General features: G+C 38.5%; 1 protein-coding gene across 3 annotated transcripts in view; it reads right to left on the reverse strand.

Annotated features, from left to right (window-relative positions):
* BRWD1 (bromodomain and WD repeat domain containing 1) overlaps window positions 1-16873 on the reverse strand; it is an 80425-nt gene that overhangs the window by 25993 nt on the left and 37559 nt on the right. For all 3 annotated transcript variants that reach the window (XM_081952211.1, XM_081952212.1, XM_081952210.1), the window contains exons 22-29: window positions 13789-13874; window positions 12704-12890; window positions 10535-10633; window positions 9454-9561; window positions 7421-7545; window positions 7252-7334; window positions 5319-5430; window positions 4140-4201 (exon numbers count right to left, since the gene is read on the reverse strand). In XM_081952211.1, the coding sequence (XP_081808337.1) occupies window positions 4140-4201; window positions 5319-5430; window positions 7252-7334; window positions 7421-7545; window positions 9454-9561; window positions 10535-10633; window positions 12704-12890; window positions 13789-13874 (862 nt within the window). The remainder of the gene's footprint in view (window positions 1-4139; window positions 4202-5318; window positions 5431-7251; window positions 7335-7420; window positions 7546-9453; window positions 9562-10534; window positions 10634-12703; window positions 12891-13788; window positions 13875-16873) is intronic.

Here is a 16873-nt window from a genome sequence, read left to right on the forward strand (position 1 = left end):
ATTCTTTTTTGTTTCAATTTTTTTTTCTACCAGCTGCTTTTGTTCTCCTAGAAAAATGATTTAAGTGCCTATTTATTTTCTCTATCCAAAGGAAAGTGACAAAAGGAATGATTTTGAGTACATATTTGTGCCAGAACAACTTTTTAAATACATACAACATGAAGCAAAAACCAAACAAAACACATTCAACATATTATTTTAATTCAATTATTGTTTATCCCAATATATTATGGTCTGTTACTTAGTATGTTTTATAAACTCAGCTATTTATAATGCGAGTAGCTACATTGTGTGGACAATTATTAGGCAAGTTGTATTTTGGAGGATTAATTTTATTATTGAACAACTATAGTGCTCTTGGTCAATCCAAAATGTTAATAAACCTTAAACATGAATATTTAAGAAAGAAATTGAGTTTTTGGGTTTCTTAGGAGAATATCTATGTGTGCACAATTATTGAACAACTACTAGTGTGCATAATTATTATGCAACTAAATGAAAAATAAAAATTTGGTCATCTCATTTATTTGCATCTGTTAAAGTGAGAATAATAAATAAACAAAATGTACAAATAAATATTTCTGACATTTAAAAAACAAACAAACCAATGACCAATATAGCCACTCTTCTTTTCAATAACAATCATAAGCCTTCCATTCATGGAATATGTCAGTTTCTTGATCTGTTGATGATCAACTTTTTGTGCAGCAGCAACCACAGCCTCCCAGACACTGTTCAAAGAGATGCACTGTTTTCCTTCACTGTGGATCTCCCATTTAAGAAGGGCCCACAAGTTCTCAATAGGGTTTAGGTCAGGTGAGGAAGGGAGCCATGACATTATTCTTTCAGCTTGAAGGCCGATGGACAATTGGCCTCCATAAAAATCATGGTCTTTTTGAAAGATGCAATGTCTTCCTGTACACAGTCCTTCCTGGACTGTGCAGTATACATAAAGGAAAACAGACCCCTTAACATTGAAGTTTACAGAAAACTCTCACACACAGATCAATATTTACATTTTGATTCCCACCATCTACTGGAGCACAAAATGGGAGACATCAGAACCCTACACCACCGAGATAAAGGCCTGCCTACCAGCAAAGATGGGAAAGAAAAAGAACTAAAACACATCAAGGAAGTCCTCAGAACATGTGGCTATCCCAAGTGGGCTTTCACCAAATTCAAAAGACCCTGCAGGAGGTCCTCCATAACAGACAATGAAGAGAACAATAAACGAAACAACATTGTTATTCCATACATTGCAGGAATATTGGAAAAGCTCAGGAGGATCTTCAGCCAACACAACATATGTGCACACTTCAAACCCAAGAATACACTATGGCAAAACCTTGTCCACCCCAAGGGTAAAAACACCCAGATACAAACTGAGCAATGTGGTATATGAAGTACAATGCAGTGAGCCATGTGCAGATCTGTATGTTGGGGAAACAAAGCAACCACTTCATAAACGCCCGGTACAACATAGGAGAACAAACCCATCAGGATTAGATTCAGCAGTCCCTCTGCATTTAAAAAAACAAAGGCTACTCTTTTGAAGACAACAAAGTCCACATTTTGGACAGAGAAGTGCTGGTTTGAAAGAGTTGTCAAGAGGCCCATCTATATCAAAATTGAATAGCCCTCTTTCAACAGAGATGGAGAGATAAAACATCATCTATCTCCAGTCTACAACACAGTCCTTTCAACAGCTCCAAGAAGGCTCCACACCCATTTGCACCACTCAGGTGACCCTGATAACACAGATAAACCTCCAGGTGGCCTAAAGGACTCATAAAGGAATGCAAATCAGTTGTCTGCAAGGAGTATAAATCCTTTGATTCCCCACCATCCTGTCAGAGCTGAAGAAGCTTCTTGGATGAGAAGCCAAATGTCAAGGACAAACCAAAAAGTTCAGTTGTATCTTGTAAAAGCACCTTTGAAACAACCACAACCTGGATGACTGAAAATGGATGACATAGACATTTGAAAAAAGTGTCTTCTAAAAACTGACAGGTTTGGGAGTTGATTTTGAGTCCATCTTGAACCCGAAAAGGTCCAATTAGCTTATCTTTAACCCTTTTTGGCTCGCGTGCCATAAGGGGGGGAGCGCAGAGGGGTCGTGCGCGGGCATGCCGCACTCATAATGCAACCCGCGCCCTCCCCAGTGCACATGCGCGCATGAAAGCTCCCCCCCCCCATTTTTTGCATGCTTTTTTCTCCCTCCCCAGGCTCCAGAGGCTTTATAGGAGCCTGGGGAGGGTGAAAACAGCCCCCCTGGAGGCTTCAGGGACCTTCAGGAAGTCCGGTTTGCTCGTAGGGCTGGTTTAAGCCCTCCAGACGTTTCAGGGTCCTGAAGCCTCCAGAGGGCTTAAACCCACCCTACGAGCAAACCAGAAGTCCGTTTGTGAACTTCCGGTTTGCCCGTAGGGCCGGGTTTTTGAGCTCCGGAGGCTTCAGGGAAGCTCCTGAAGCCTCCGGAGGGCCTCGGGGGGGGGGGGAGGCTATTTTCACCCTCCCCAGGCTCCTATAAAGCCTCTGGAGTCTGGGGAGGGCAAAAAATGGCTTTAAAAAAAGACTGAACTGGCAGGGCAACGCCTTGCGTGCCCTGACAAATGGCTCCACGTGCCACAGGTTCGCCATCCCGGGCCTTTACCATTATCCCATCTCCATCTGGCTGGTATCTGTGTTGAAGTGGAGCTCTGGGCCCATTATTGATCCAGCCACCAGCCGATCCATCTGGTCCGTCAAGAGTCACTCTCATCTCATCAGTCCATAAAATCTTTGAAAAATCTGTTTTCAGATATTTCTTGGCTCAGTCTTGCCGTTTCAACTTATGTGTCTTGTTCAGTGGTGGTCAGGTTTCAGCCTTCCTTACCTTGGCCATGTCTCTTGAGCACTGAACACCTTGTACTTCTGGGCACTGCAGATAGGTTGCAGTTTTGGCATATGACAGCACTGGAGGATAATGGGTTCCTGGCAGTTTCACAGTTGATTCTTCTCAAATCTTTAGCAGTTAATGTGTGTCTTCTCCCCCCCCTCCCCAAACACATATCTTGCGACCCTGTTGACTATTTGCAACAAAATGTTTAATGGTTCTGCAATAATACCCCAATATCTTAGCAATTTCAAGAGTGCTGCTGCATCCATCTGAAAGACTTTTTACAATTTTTGACTTTTCAGAGTCAGCTAAATTTCTTTTTTAGCCCATTTTGCCTGCTTAATAATTATGCACACCTTGATATAGGGTGTTGATCTCCTTAGGCCACACCCTCCCTCATTATACAAATACACATCACCTGATCTGCTTATATCCACTAAGCATTCAAGTTTATACAGCTCGGAGGTGGAAAATATGCATTAAAATGATTATAGGATCAAAATACTCTGTAATAATTATGCACACAATGTATGTACAAGGTTAATTTTATCCAAATGCAAATTATGCTTTACATTTTTTAGTGCATCACGAGATCAAGAGATATGTGTATCACAGCAAGGCATTATTTAAGCAATATCAAAAGGAATGCATGTGTTGTGCTGTTGCTACTGTCATGTCTATAATGAGAAAAACCATTAATGCCTCAGTTACCTAGTTTGCATTTATAAAAAAGAATAGTTGATACATGTAATGGGCTTTATCAATCAATGTCATGAAATTAATTATTCCTACAAGGCAGATATAGCTGTGAAGACATATTACTAACATACCAATTTATTTTTTAAGAAACTAGATGGCAAACATCACAAAAATGTTTTTAATAACATACTGATTTTTGTTTCTTATTACAATTTACATGTGCTACACTACCAGAGACTTTGGCAGCTTAAGGGGCAGGGTTGGAATCAGGAAGAAGGTCCTTGAAGGTGGCATTTCCTCAGAGCCTCTAAAAGCCCTCTTCCCGAGATCTCACTGGACAAGCAGATTCAACTTCCAGAAGTGTGACACAGATACATCACAACCTGGACCAGGTAGGGTTTTAAAGGTAACAAACAGTGCTCTGAATTGCACCTGAAAGTTAAACGGTGACAACTCCTCAGTAGCTAACTGTTACTTAACTACTACTAGCAGTTCTTAACTACTGGTATTAACTGAATAAAGTGACCACTGGGAAAAATATGAACAAATTAGATTAACATACCATTCTCTGGAATTGGTTCCATGTCCCATGGGCTAAGTCGCTCGGTTTCACCATTGTCCCATCTATTTAATAAATTAGAAAAAACAGTGAAGATATTTCTATGTAGAAAATATCACATTCTAGATGTAAAATTGGACTTTCGTTTGTGTGTGTGCACGCGCACGCACACATCATCTTCTGATATATATATATAAACAAATAAATAAACAATCTGGAGATCGATCCTCAGGGTTGACTCAGATTTCCATCCTTTCGAGCTCAGTAAAATGAGAACCCAGATTGTTGGGGGAAATATGCTGACTCTGTAAACCATTTAGAGAGGGTGGTAAAGTGAAGTGGTATATAAGTCTAAGTCCTATTGCTATCAGTGCTCCCCAACTCCAACATGCAGGACTTCAATGGTTTGGGTCTAGCAAAGGTTGCATTTTCCCCCACATTCTGGAAACCTAAGCCAAGGAGTTTCTTTACAGCTATAATGGCCATTAGGATCTCTTTTAGAGCTACAATGGTCTAACTACAATGGTCTAATTACTATCTCATTACATCTTCTGATGCGTAGCAGTCACATCACAGTAGTAACTATATTAGAAGAAATATGAAGCTCACTTTCTAGTAAGTGTTTAGGATCAAAGCCCAGGTTACAAATGTTTGCACAATCCATCCAACCTCCTAGGTTCATCTTAGCTGGCCATCTTTTTTTTTCTTTCTTTCTAAATATATTCAGAACTTTCTAAAATTTGTTTACTTTATGAATGGTCATGCTGGTTTGTTCGTTTGTTTGTTTTGTCTTCCATTCAATTAGGCAAAAAGTAAAAAAGCTCCAATACAGCCAATTTGGTGTAGTTATACCAGGCTAGAATCTAGAAAACTGTGAATTCTAGTCCTGCCTCAGGCATAAGTCAGCCTTAGAAAACAGGCATTGGCAAACCATGTCGTGCCCCACCTAAATAGCAAAAACAAAAAAACAAAAATACAACAACCTGCAGAAACTTGTCCAAGCACTCACCAAGAGTCAACTCTGATTCAAAGGAACCTCCAAACAACCCCCCCCCCCCCCGGCACCAATTCTTCATTATAGGAACTGACATGCTTTCATAAAATTGTAATTTGCAGTTAAGAAACACAAAGTTTTTAAAGTTATTAATAAATGCGACCACCCTGAAGCAAACATGTACATACTTAACACTATAACACTGGAAAGGGCTATCTGGATATTGTGGCTGATATGGCTCTTGGCTCAAAACAATTCCAAACCACCAGGCATCATCAATAATTGAACGAAATCGATCATCTGTAAAGAAAAAAGTGCCAAAAACACACTGTACTAAAAGTTATCCAATCTCTTCTGTAAAAATTTCTATAGTCATTCTAGAACAGTGGTTCTCAACCTTCCTAATGCCGCGACCCTTTAATACAGTTCCTAATGTGGTAACTCCCAACCAAAAAATTATTTTCGTTGCTACTCTATAACTGTAATTTTGCTACTGTTATGAATCGTAATGTAAATATCTGCTATGCAGGATGTATTTTTATAAATTGAACATAATTAAAGCATAGTAATTAATCACAAAAATATGTAATTATAAATTGTGAAATATTTCTTAATATATCTATATATTAAGAGAATATATCTCTTTCTCTCTCTTTCTGTCTCTCTGTGTCTGTCTGTCTGCCTCTGTGAATGTGGCCCTTTGTCCCCCTCCCCGTCTCTCTCTGTCATTCTCTCTCTGTATCTCTCTCTCCCCTCTCTCTATCACTGTGTGTGTGTGTGTGTGTGTGTGTGTCTCCCTCCCTCAATCACTCACTCTGTCTGTCTCTCTGTCTCTCCCTCCCCCTTCTCTGTCACTCTGTGTGTGTGTGTCTGTCTGTCTCTCTCTCTGTCTGTGTGCCTCTGTCTGTCTGTCTGTCTGTGTCTCTCCTCTCTGTGTCACTCTTTGTGTGTGTGTCTGTCTGTCTGTCTCTTTCACTCACACACACAGACACACATACTGTGGTCACCTTTAATCACAGGTTAAAAGTACCTGGCAGCGGTGTTTTTCCTGGGGGAAAGTCTCTGAGGTTGTACTTTACGGGGTGTGCGTACATCACGCACCTGTTTTTAACGGCGTGGAGCCACGGCGAGGCTCTGCGCAGCTGGGGATGACTCCGGAGCCCATCTAGGAAGACAAGGAACGCGAGGGGGACTCCTGCCCCCGCGGATGGGCTCCAGATCCCCCACATCTTTCACAGCCGCCTTGTTTCCAATTGGGGGGATCCATGCAGAGGATTTCTCCCCCCCCCAATTGGTAACGAGGTGGCTGTGAAAGACAAGGCAGCGCTTTGTCAGAGTGAGAACATTTCCCGCCATTACAAACTCTCCGAGGCTGTAATTGTACGTGGTGTGCGTGCACACCTATGTTTTCTACGGCATGTAGCCGCGGTGCCACTCTGCGTGGTTGGCGATGACTCCGGAGCCCATCCGCAGGGGGTTTCGAGGAACGTGAGGTGGAGTTTAAAGTTTAGAGTTCCGATGGCCTTAGCGACCCCTGTGAAAAGGTTGTTCGACCCCCAAAGAGGTCGCGACCAACAGGTTGAGAACCGCTGTTCTAGAACATCTGAAGCACTATGCTAAGGAAGACCCCATATTTGGTCCTCAGATAATTTCCATCATCCCTAATCAGCATAGCTAATGATCACTGTAGTTACAGTCTATATGGTACTTCAGACTGATGTTTTAAATACAATCACAGTGACATAATTTACCTACTAAGCATTAAGTAAAAATGGATAGGTTTAAAGTTGTAAATTATTGGTACTATACACCTGTAAGAAAGTGATAGCCTGAGAAACTTTAATATTTTCTATTTACAGAAAATAATTGTTAGATTCAAGCATTCAGATTTCCCTCATTTTATAAAGTGGGAGCATCCTCAAAAAGAAATTTTAGTTGTTTGATTTGGTTAACAATCCATTTTTAATACCCACACTACCTCTGTCTGGTTACCAGAAATGTTAGGCAGATTAGACTGAAACTTTAGGTTTAATATTTAAAATTAATATACAATGAAGCTATAAATAACTAAATAAGATTTTCAAGATGATTAATTCCATAGCAAGACAAAACCTAACTTACAAGGTTGCCAGTTCCTTTGCAGTGCTTCATCATAGAACTGACGCAACACCAGGAAGTCAATAACATCTGGCATATCATGGTATCTAGAAAGATTAAACTTTAGTCAAATGCGCAATGACTAGAACTGTGGAAACATTCTTACAAATAATACAAGGAAAAAGATACATACTTGAGAGAAAATGATTTGTCTTGAAGCTGCCCAGTAACATGATCCATGAGGTTAAGTTTAAGACAGCATAGTGTAGGAGGTCCAACTTCATAACGTATCCCAACAATTTTTACCAATTCTTGATCCTAACAAATGCACAAACATTTTTGTTAGTATTAATACAACAATTAGCTAAATTATTTATAGTTCTTTATCTGATAGATAGCCTATGGCTGTGATGGCGAACCTATGGCATGCGTGCCACAGGTAGAACACAGAGCCATATCTGCGGGCATGCAAGCCATCAGCTCCAGTGCGCTTCAGGAAAGCCCCCCAGAGCCTGGGGAGGGCAAAAAACGGGCCCCAAAGGCCTACCGGAAGTTTGTTGTGCACGCATGTGGGGCACGCTTTGCATTATGGATGCTGGCACACACAAACGCTATTGCACGTGTACGCTCACATTTTTGGCACCCAACAACAAAAAGATTAGCCATCACTGGCCTATGGCATTCCAAATCACACTGAATTACCTCTCAGCATGCCTGCAGAGAAAATGCTGAAGAATGCTAGTTGAAGTTTAACAACATTTGAATGCCATATGTTCTATGTGAAAACATGTAAATGACAAATTGGGCAAAAATGAGCAACAACAAAATACTGCACTATATCAGGACACTGTGCAAAGAATGAATTATGTGCCATTACAAGGCATTCACCAACTTGGTAGGAGACTAGGCATGTTAATGGCACAGGTTCCTCTTTAAGTCTTGAATTTTGAATGACTCTGTATATGAAGTTGGGCAGGCACTACATATTCCAGCCAGATCCCCAGCTTTATTGCTTTTTAAATCATACGTGAGATATCTACAAACTTAAAAAGCACCATGAGTGAGAGTAAAATTGGTGTGAATCAACTTTTGGTGATTCTGTGGATAAATGAAAACCATGCCAACTTCTTGGTATTAATAACTCATAGCTCTTCCAAAAATATTTCAGTAATCACTTTGATCTCATCTATCCACTTTATTCGTTGTCTTTCTCTACTTTCTTTTTCCTCAACCTTGTCAAGTGTAGATGTTGTTTTTCTAATCCATCTTCTACTTTTATCATGTGTGCAGAGCACAACTGCTTGGTGACTATAACCTCAACAGAAGAGTTAGCTTTTATTTGGTCGAGGTCTCATTCACTGTTTTTTCCCCTCAATCTATCGTACTCTTCATAACTCTTCTGTAATTCAAATGTTTTTTTTCCTCTTGCTCTTTCTTGATATCCAGCTTTCGTAACAAGTTATTACCAATGAAAAGATAACTATTTAACTATTCTGATCTTTATTGTCACAGAATTGTCCTTATGCATCTAAACTGGAAGGCTAGCAACTAACAAGGAAAGGAAAACCAGGTTTTTCTGGCTAGTGGTACCCTTCCCTCTCCCAGCGTTAGCTGCGATAGACTGTTAATGTTGGGGGAGGAAAGGCTAGTGACTAACAAGGAAATAAAAACCAAGACCTTTGCCAGCACCTAGGAAAAAGACAGTTGCTTGTGGAATTCTGCCACGTGGTCCAGCAATGGAATGGCCTTGCCTTCTTCTATACCCCAAACATCTGAGCTCTCCAGATCTTCAAAAGGTGAGTGCTCGGTGAAGGGAGGGTAGAGGGAAGCATGTGGAATCCAGTGAGCTGGCCAAGCAGGCTCACTGTGTGTGGGAACCCAATGAGATGGGGAAAACAGGAAGGGCATTCTGAGGATTGTTGCAGCAGCCACAGAGGTGCTGCAACAGCTTTAACTTTGGGATTGAGTCTTAACTATCTTTGGGAGGTTTGTCATAATTTTAAACCATCACTAAGTAACCCGTCATAAGGATTATCTGTAATAATTTTTACATAGCTATAATTATTAGATTTTACTATTTTCTGTCTAGCTTATTCTATTATCATATATCCTTATTTTTTAACTTGTATTCCTTTGCTTTGTTCTTCTTCTATACTTCTATTAAAGAAATGTTTTTTTTAAAGAAGACACATTTAATAGAAACAACCAGTAGTAAGCTAGTCTTACCCTAAGCACCATTTTTCTCCAAGGTTCTTTCTGTGGATTCAACTCATAAATATTGTTCCTTCTTACTGCTTCAATATAAGCTTCATGGCCTTGTCGAAAATATATCACCTAATGTAAAGAGGAATGTAAATCGAAGAATGAAAGACAACCATACATTTAGTTTAAAATGCTACTTTTGCAATGGAAATGAAATGCTATCCACTTTGTAGCATTCAGTCAAAATATTTAGTACAGTATAATCCATGTAGCAATCTTGCATCAGAAAGCAGAGAATATACATATCATCATTGTAGAATGAATTGTCACAGAAAATCTTTTTACTTTTTCCTTGCACTTTAACCATTCTCTTTGGTTTCTTTCTTTTTTTTTTCTTTCTTTATCTTATTTTGTATCTGTTTTTGTCTTCCTTCTTAAAAATATTTATATTATATTATAATTTATATATGGGTAACACTTGTATAACATAATTCTAAGTCCTATCATCTCAAGAATTCTCAACTGTTTATGATAATTTGCTGTCCATAAACAGCAGGATGAAAGGCAAAGATACTTTGTATCTCTTCCAATCATTTAATTTTTGGGTAATGCCACTGTTGAATTTTCTTTCATTTTATTTGATAGTTATGGCTTCTTCTTCCACAAGTATTCATAAAAATGGTTGCTATGTTACTGAAGACCACCAATTGACAGTTAAAATACATTTACTATGTATTATATATCAGCATTTTGGCAGTTTTAGTTCACAAATAAAATGCCAGATTTGATCAAAATATAAAAGGATTTTCAGGTGTTAGTTAGAATTGATCCATTTGACTTTTATATTCCGATTTGAATGTTAATTTTTATTTCCAGTAGCTCATTATAACATTTAAAAAAGGATTGCATTACAAATTGAGGAAACCCAGCTTTGTATTTTTAAACTAAGTTGTAAATATTGTGGTTTTAAAACATCATAAATTCTATAAGGTAACAAGAATATGCTAATACAATATAGCTTGCCACCTATGGACAAACTAAAATTACAGAGCCAAGTTTAAATATTCTACTTTAAAAGAAATATCATATAGTACAATTTTCTCACCTCATCTCCCATTTGTGGGACAAAAGGAGATCTTCTGAGTCCGATGTTTGTTATCCAGTCAGGAGGTTGAAAATCAGATGACAACGTTTGGTCTGCTGACTGTTGAGAAGCATTTACTTGTGCATTATTATACAAAAATTACTCAAAATAACATCATGACTGCATACAAGTCATTGATTTACAGATTTATAGCAAAAACCAGTTAATTTTCCCAGGATTACCATAATCAATCGTTCTTTTGTTTCCTAAGGGAGCTCCCAATCACCTCCAAGGTGTGGCTTTACTCCTAAGTCGACTCTACTTTCTTAGTTATTCTTGTCTTCTGGCAGCTCTTTGCATGCACACACTGGGAGCAGGCTCCAGCTGTTCTTCTGCCTCACTGCTGTCCAACTCACTCTCTGCCTCCGATGGAGAGCCCTCGTCTGAGCTTTCCTCAACCCCCCAGGACTGTTCCATGTTTCTCCCAAACCTCCTCACTGTCCGACTCTGCTGCCAGCTCCGCTGGCTGCCGGCCGGCTACAACATATATATTGAGTGGTGCAGTAGCCTAGAGGTGGAGCTCTCGCCTCACAATCATGAGGCTGTGAGTTCGATCCTAGGTAGAGGCAGATATTTCTCTCTCTGGGAACAATGAGAATATATCTGCTGAACAAAGCTCCACATTGGCGACAGGAAGGGCATCCAGCCAGTAAGCCCTCAGCTCCATTCAGTTTTCCAGACTCCACCCCGCAAGGGATTATGGAGTCATTAAAAGATGATACATTTTTATACATTGTATCCTTCCTTAAAACTTATCTTTGTATATAATTTATGCAAGATATATACTTTTGCACATACTACTCTTTAATAAGAACGTGTTAGTTAATAAAGACAAAGAAATATAAAGGAATTCAAGGTGAAACTTTAACTGCCAAAGGTAACCTCTAGTGTAAATAAAGCAATACCAATGTGTGCTATATGTGTATACAATTTACAGCATTGGGGTAACAGAATAGGTGAAATGACCCTTCTGCATTAACTGTTGTGATGCCTACATAAGTTTAGAGAACCTGGTTCTTAGCTATCGCCTCCCCATCTATAATATTGAAACTAGTAATTATTTATATTATATTCAGTATCCTCCCTTACTGACCATTCAACCATCATTCAAAGACACAATGATGATGGAAAAGGAGTCTTACAACTAGTTCTTGAAGTTGCAACCATCACATGCCAATAGTCATTGCATCATTCATTTTCAATAGGCGCTGTGTCCCATAGTCACAGAATCACCATTTGTAACCTTTATAGCCAACTGCTGACAAGCAAAATCACTTGGGAAGCTGGCAGGAAGTTGCATGCTGTTGCCCCATGATGCCATGCTTAACCAGCAGTGATTCACTTAATCAACATAGCTAAAACTGATGTCATAGGTCAGTCAGACATTTGACAGTTCACTTTATGACCAGACTGCTTAGTAACAGGATTGCTAGGCCCAATTGCAGTCGGTAATAAGGGCTACTTGTAGCTTCTATAAAAATTAAACCTAGATAACATGACTGGAATATTTCAAACACTTGAAGATGTTATAGAATTATCAGTTATTTAAATTCCGAGTTAATTTTTAAGACATTTCATTTGCAGATGTACACTGCTTGTATTAATACCTGCATATTAGTTGCAAGGAAAACTATTTTTGCATAGTCCTTAATTATTCACTACTTGAACTAAGAATAATTTAAGTGCTGACTAAATACTGAAAAAAATCAAATCCCAATTAAGTGTACAGGTAGTCCTTGACTTACATCATAGTTGGGATCAATATTTTCTTTATAAGTTAATGCAGTTGTAAAGCAAGTCATCACGTGGCTGTACTGGATTTTATTAATTTTTTCCCATGGTTGTTAAGTAAACCAACATGACTATTAAATGACTCACATAGTTGTTAACTGAATTTAGTTTTCATAATTGACTTTTTGACAAAAACTGGTTGAGAAGGTTGCAAACCCCGATTGCTGCAATTGGCTGTAAATCTTAGCAACTGCCAGGTGTCTGAATTGAGATCATGTGATTGCAAGAGTGGGTCATAAATAACTTTTTCCTTGTTGTAACTTTGAACTGTCATCAAATAAATGGTCAAAGAATTACCTGCATTCCTAAAAGTAGACAAAAACAGATAAAATTCAATACCTCTTGGTTTTTCGGTTTATATTTTTTCCGTCTTTTTCTCCTTTTGGGTGGAGAATTTTTTTCTATTGACACTTCATCTTCAGAAGAAATACAATATCTAATGATTTTACGTTGAGACGTTCTCACAGGAGGATGTAGGTTAATTCCTGCATCAGCAATCCAGTCAGAATACTGACTTGAAGAATCACTATGAGGGAACAATATTATATAGTACAAGTTGAAAACCAAAATATTTTACTGTAGTTTAAAATGTTCTGTAATTAGACTAATAGCTTAAATTCTATTCTGTTGTTAAATTCTGTAAATTTTAAGATTAATTATTTGAAGCTAAGCTTAAATTCTGTGAGTTTTTAAACATCATCTATTGTCCTACTGGTAATCTTTATAAATTACACATATGGAATTAGGAGTGAGCAAGCCACAACGTTGAACTTTCTAAAAGTAATATTAATAAATTAAACTTCACAATCCATTTTAGTCATACTTTGCAGTACAGAAACAAATCAGTTTGGAGCTATGGAAGACATTTTATTAATGTTGTACGTTAATAAAGACACACACACACACGTAAACCAATACCTTGCAAATATTTTAGACTATTATTCCAAAGAGTTGGACAGGATTACTGAGCTATAATCAAAACATTCAGCAGACACAAGACTGTGTCAACAGCAACAGTGAGTAGCAAGCCATGCAAACAACAGCACATCTTTTGTAGTGACAAAGCTGATATAACTCCTCCTGTATTTAAACTCTAAATTATTCTTTTTCAAGAGGTCCCCACAGAAATTAAAATGCAATACTGCCAAGTTTCAAGTACCTTGTTTCCCTGAAAATAAGCCCTCCCCAGATAATAAATCGAGCTTTTGAGCGCATGCACTAAAATAAGCCCTCCTCTGAAAATATTGCAACACAGCAGCAGCCATGAGGTGACCATGCTCGTCGCCTCCTGCACCTCAAAAATAATAAGACCTCCCCAAAAATAAGGCCAAGCGCTTATTTCGGGGGTGAAAAGAAAATAAGACCCTGTTTTATTTTCAGGAAAACACGGTATATGACATATGTATATCTGACAGTGATTTTACCTGGAACTATTACTGCTAGATTTCTTGTCACTCTTCCATTCTTCCTCATGGGAAGTCAAACTCAATCCATCACTTTCTTCTGCTTCCTAAATTAACAAATAGTTTGAGTACTAAAATATATCCTAATTTAAAGATTATTTATTACACTGCTACTTTATCACACTATTTATCATTCACTAATAAAGTACAATAGTTTATCATGTATATCATGTATAAGGCTTATTGAAAAACATAAAATCATATCATAAAATCATTTAAAAATATAAAGTCTTTCTATTCTATATGTGTTTCAAAGAGAATATGTACACAATATTCATTTTAAATAGGTCAAATTAAAAAATTAGAATTGAAGATATTCAGATTAAAGCTTAGTACACTATCTCCCTAATTAATTGATTTCAGAGTCAAACTGCTCTTAGAGTTAGGAACTTTCTCCTAATTTAATTACAATTTTCTTAAGATTGGAAATAAAAATATAGACAAAAACTTTATTTTTGGTCATTGAGGATGACCAACCACTTTTTCAAATCAGAAGACAGGATTAAGACTTTTTATCCCATGGAGGCACTTTCATCTAAGGAAGTCTTAACTTTACCTTCTAATGAGGAAGAGATTTTCTGTCCCTTCAACTGTATTGAACTGAAAAGCAATACATCTAGTTCTTGGCTAACAACCATTCAACCAGTGACTGTTTGAAGTTACAACAGAACTGATGATTTTTCACACTTATGACCATTGCAGCATTCACGTGATCAAAAGTGGAGACTTGGCAACTGCTATGTCAATTGCAGTATCCTGGGATCATGTGATTACCTTTTGTGACATTCTGACAAGTCAAAGCAATGGGAAAGCCAGATTCACTTAACAACCATGTTGCTAACAACTTTGGAGCTTGGTGGCTCACATGGTTAGAATGCCACATTGATAATCTGCAAGCCCATGTTCAAGACCCGAGTGCTCCTGTGTGATGGGGTGAGCTCCCATCATTCGCTCCAGCTCCTGCCAACCTAGCAATTTGAAACAGTGCAAAGGCAAGTAGATAATTTGGTACCACTTTGGTGAGCTCATTAACAGGGACATGAAAGGAGCTCCGAACTGGGTACCTTTCAGGCACCCGTGAAGTCACTGGCTAATTCTTTCAATCCAGAAGTGCCTCTGAAATGAATATGATGATGTCTAATAACTGCAGTGATTCACTTAACAATTGTGGCAAACAAAATCGTAAAAGTCTCAGCATCTACTTCTGTCCTAGTATCGCAGCACCATTGAGATTGTCCTGACATACGGCATTTTTGCGTGGTATGGGACCAGCTCTGCAGCAGACAAAAAAGCTCTAGAGAATTATTAAAACTGCCCAGAATATCATCGAGCTCCAGCTACCAGCCCTGGATGACATCTTCGCATCTCGCTGTTTGAAGAAGCTGCATAACATCCTCAGAGACTTTCCCATCCTGCTTACAATCTTTTCAGACTGAAGATACAGAACAATTCAAACTAGGACCACACGTCTTCTGAATAGTTTTTATCCCAGAGCTATAATTGCACTCAACAATGAACTAAAGGGTCACCATCAGTGAGCTATTGGACAGCACTATTTGGTCTGTTATGTGGATGTTTGGGTGGTTCAGGGGCAGAGGTTTTTTCTTGGTAGGTGGGGGTGTGTTTGGGGGGATTATTATGGGTGTTGCGACTGGTCTCTGGGTGTTATGTGAATTTCGTTGTATGTGTAAATGTACAATGACAACTAAAGTATGTGTGTGTGTATGTGTATATATATATGGAGGCAAAACTCACTGAACAACTATCTTCCTTAGTAACAGAAATTTTGGCTCAATTATGGTTGAGGACTACTTGTAATCCATATCTATTCAGGATTGTGGTGATCAATTGCATGGTAGAATAGCCATGAGAAAAGCTTTGTTTTTACAGACATGGATAACAGGATCATCCTGTGAACACACTGTTAAGTGTCCCTTTGAGTCATGTGCTGCTCACTTAAAATATGAATCACAGACTTGGGGGATAGGTCAAGACTCAACTAAGATCAACTTGGTACTCTGTATAATTCTCTAGGCCTAGTCCCTTATAATGGACAATGCGTGGCATTTATTTCAATCTGTTCTCATTAAAAAAAGACTTCTACACTCACCACTGTAGGCATAAGCACACCTGTGGCATCCCTTAAAGATGATATTGGTGGAGACGGGGCTTGACGTCGCAACGACACAACATGCAATCTTGGGGCTCCAGGATTGCTATCGATATCTCTTTTCCTAGACGGTCTAATCTGTTCTGAAGGAACAGTGATAGAAAAGAGCATGTCCTGCTGATCTCAGGGACATCACAAAATCCCTGATTGATCTAGGAAAAAGCTCTTTTTGCCAGCTACAAGAGAATCAGCCAAAATGGCTGCAGAAGGTTGGGACAAGCCCCTGAAACAGAAGCAGTACAGGAGAGACAGTGTGTCGAAATGGTGAGAAATTTTTTTTATTATTAGAGAAGGGAAAACCAAAAAGACTTGGAGTTTAAAATAAAATTGAAGACAGAAGAAAATAAGCGGCGAGTTAACCCTGGTTTAAAACTATCGTATTCTTTTCCACTTTAACTTTGTTTGTTTCTATGGATGGACTTTTTACAAATGCCTCTTACTTTTAAACTGGACTGGTCTCTTTTTTTCCTTTTCCCTCTATACTTTTTCCATTTTTTGTATTCGTGGATTAAAAGTTTCTTCTCTCGTAAGGCTTGGTCGGAGCGTAATTTTTAAACATTTTTTTTCCTCTTCCGAGCTTGGAGTTTACAGAGAGAGGCAAAAACAGATGGAAAAGAGGTAACACTGCCATCTAGTGGCTAGAGGCTTGGCAATATCTGATATTATAAAGATATAGGCTTTGTTTACTGAAAGGGTCAGTGGAAAAAGTTTTGTTTATACAGATGTTCCTTTGAAGGAAAGAGAAAGCTTTGATTTGAAAAGCTCCACTGAATTTGTTTGAAACCTAAAAAGTCTCAAATGTTTTGGCAGTGTTTATAACCTGGAAAATGGCACAATGGAAGAAGAAAAGGCACTAACTTTGCAAAGAATTTTCTT

The sequence above is a fragment of the Natrix helvetica genome (assembly GCF_964273705.1).
Source record: "Natrix helvetica genome assembly, chromosome: 4".
Classification (NCBI taxonomy): Eukaryota; Metazoa; Chordata; class Lepidosauria; order Squamata; family Natricidae; genus Natrix; species Natrix helvetica.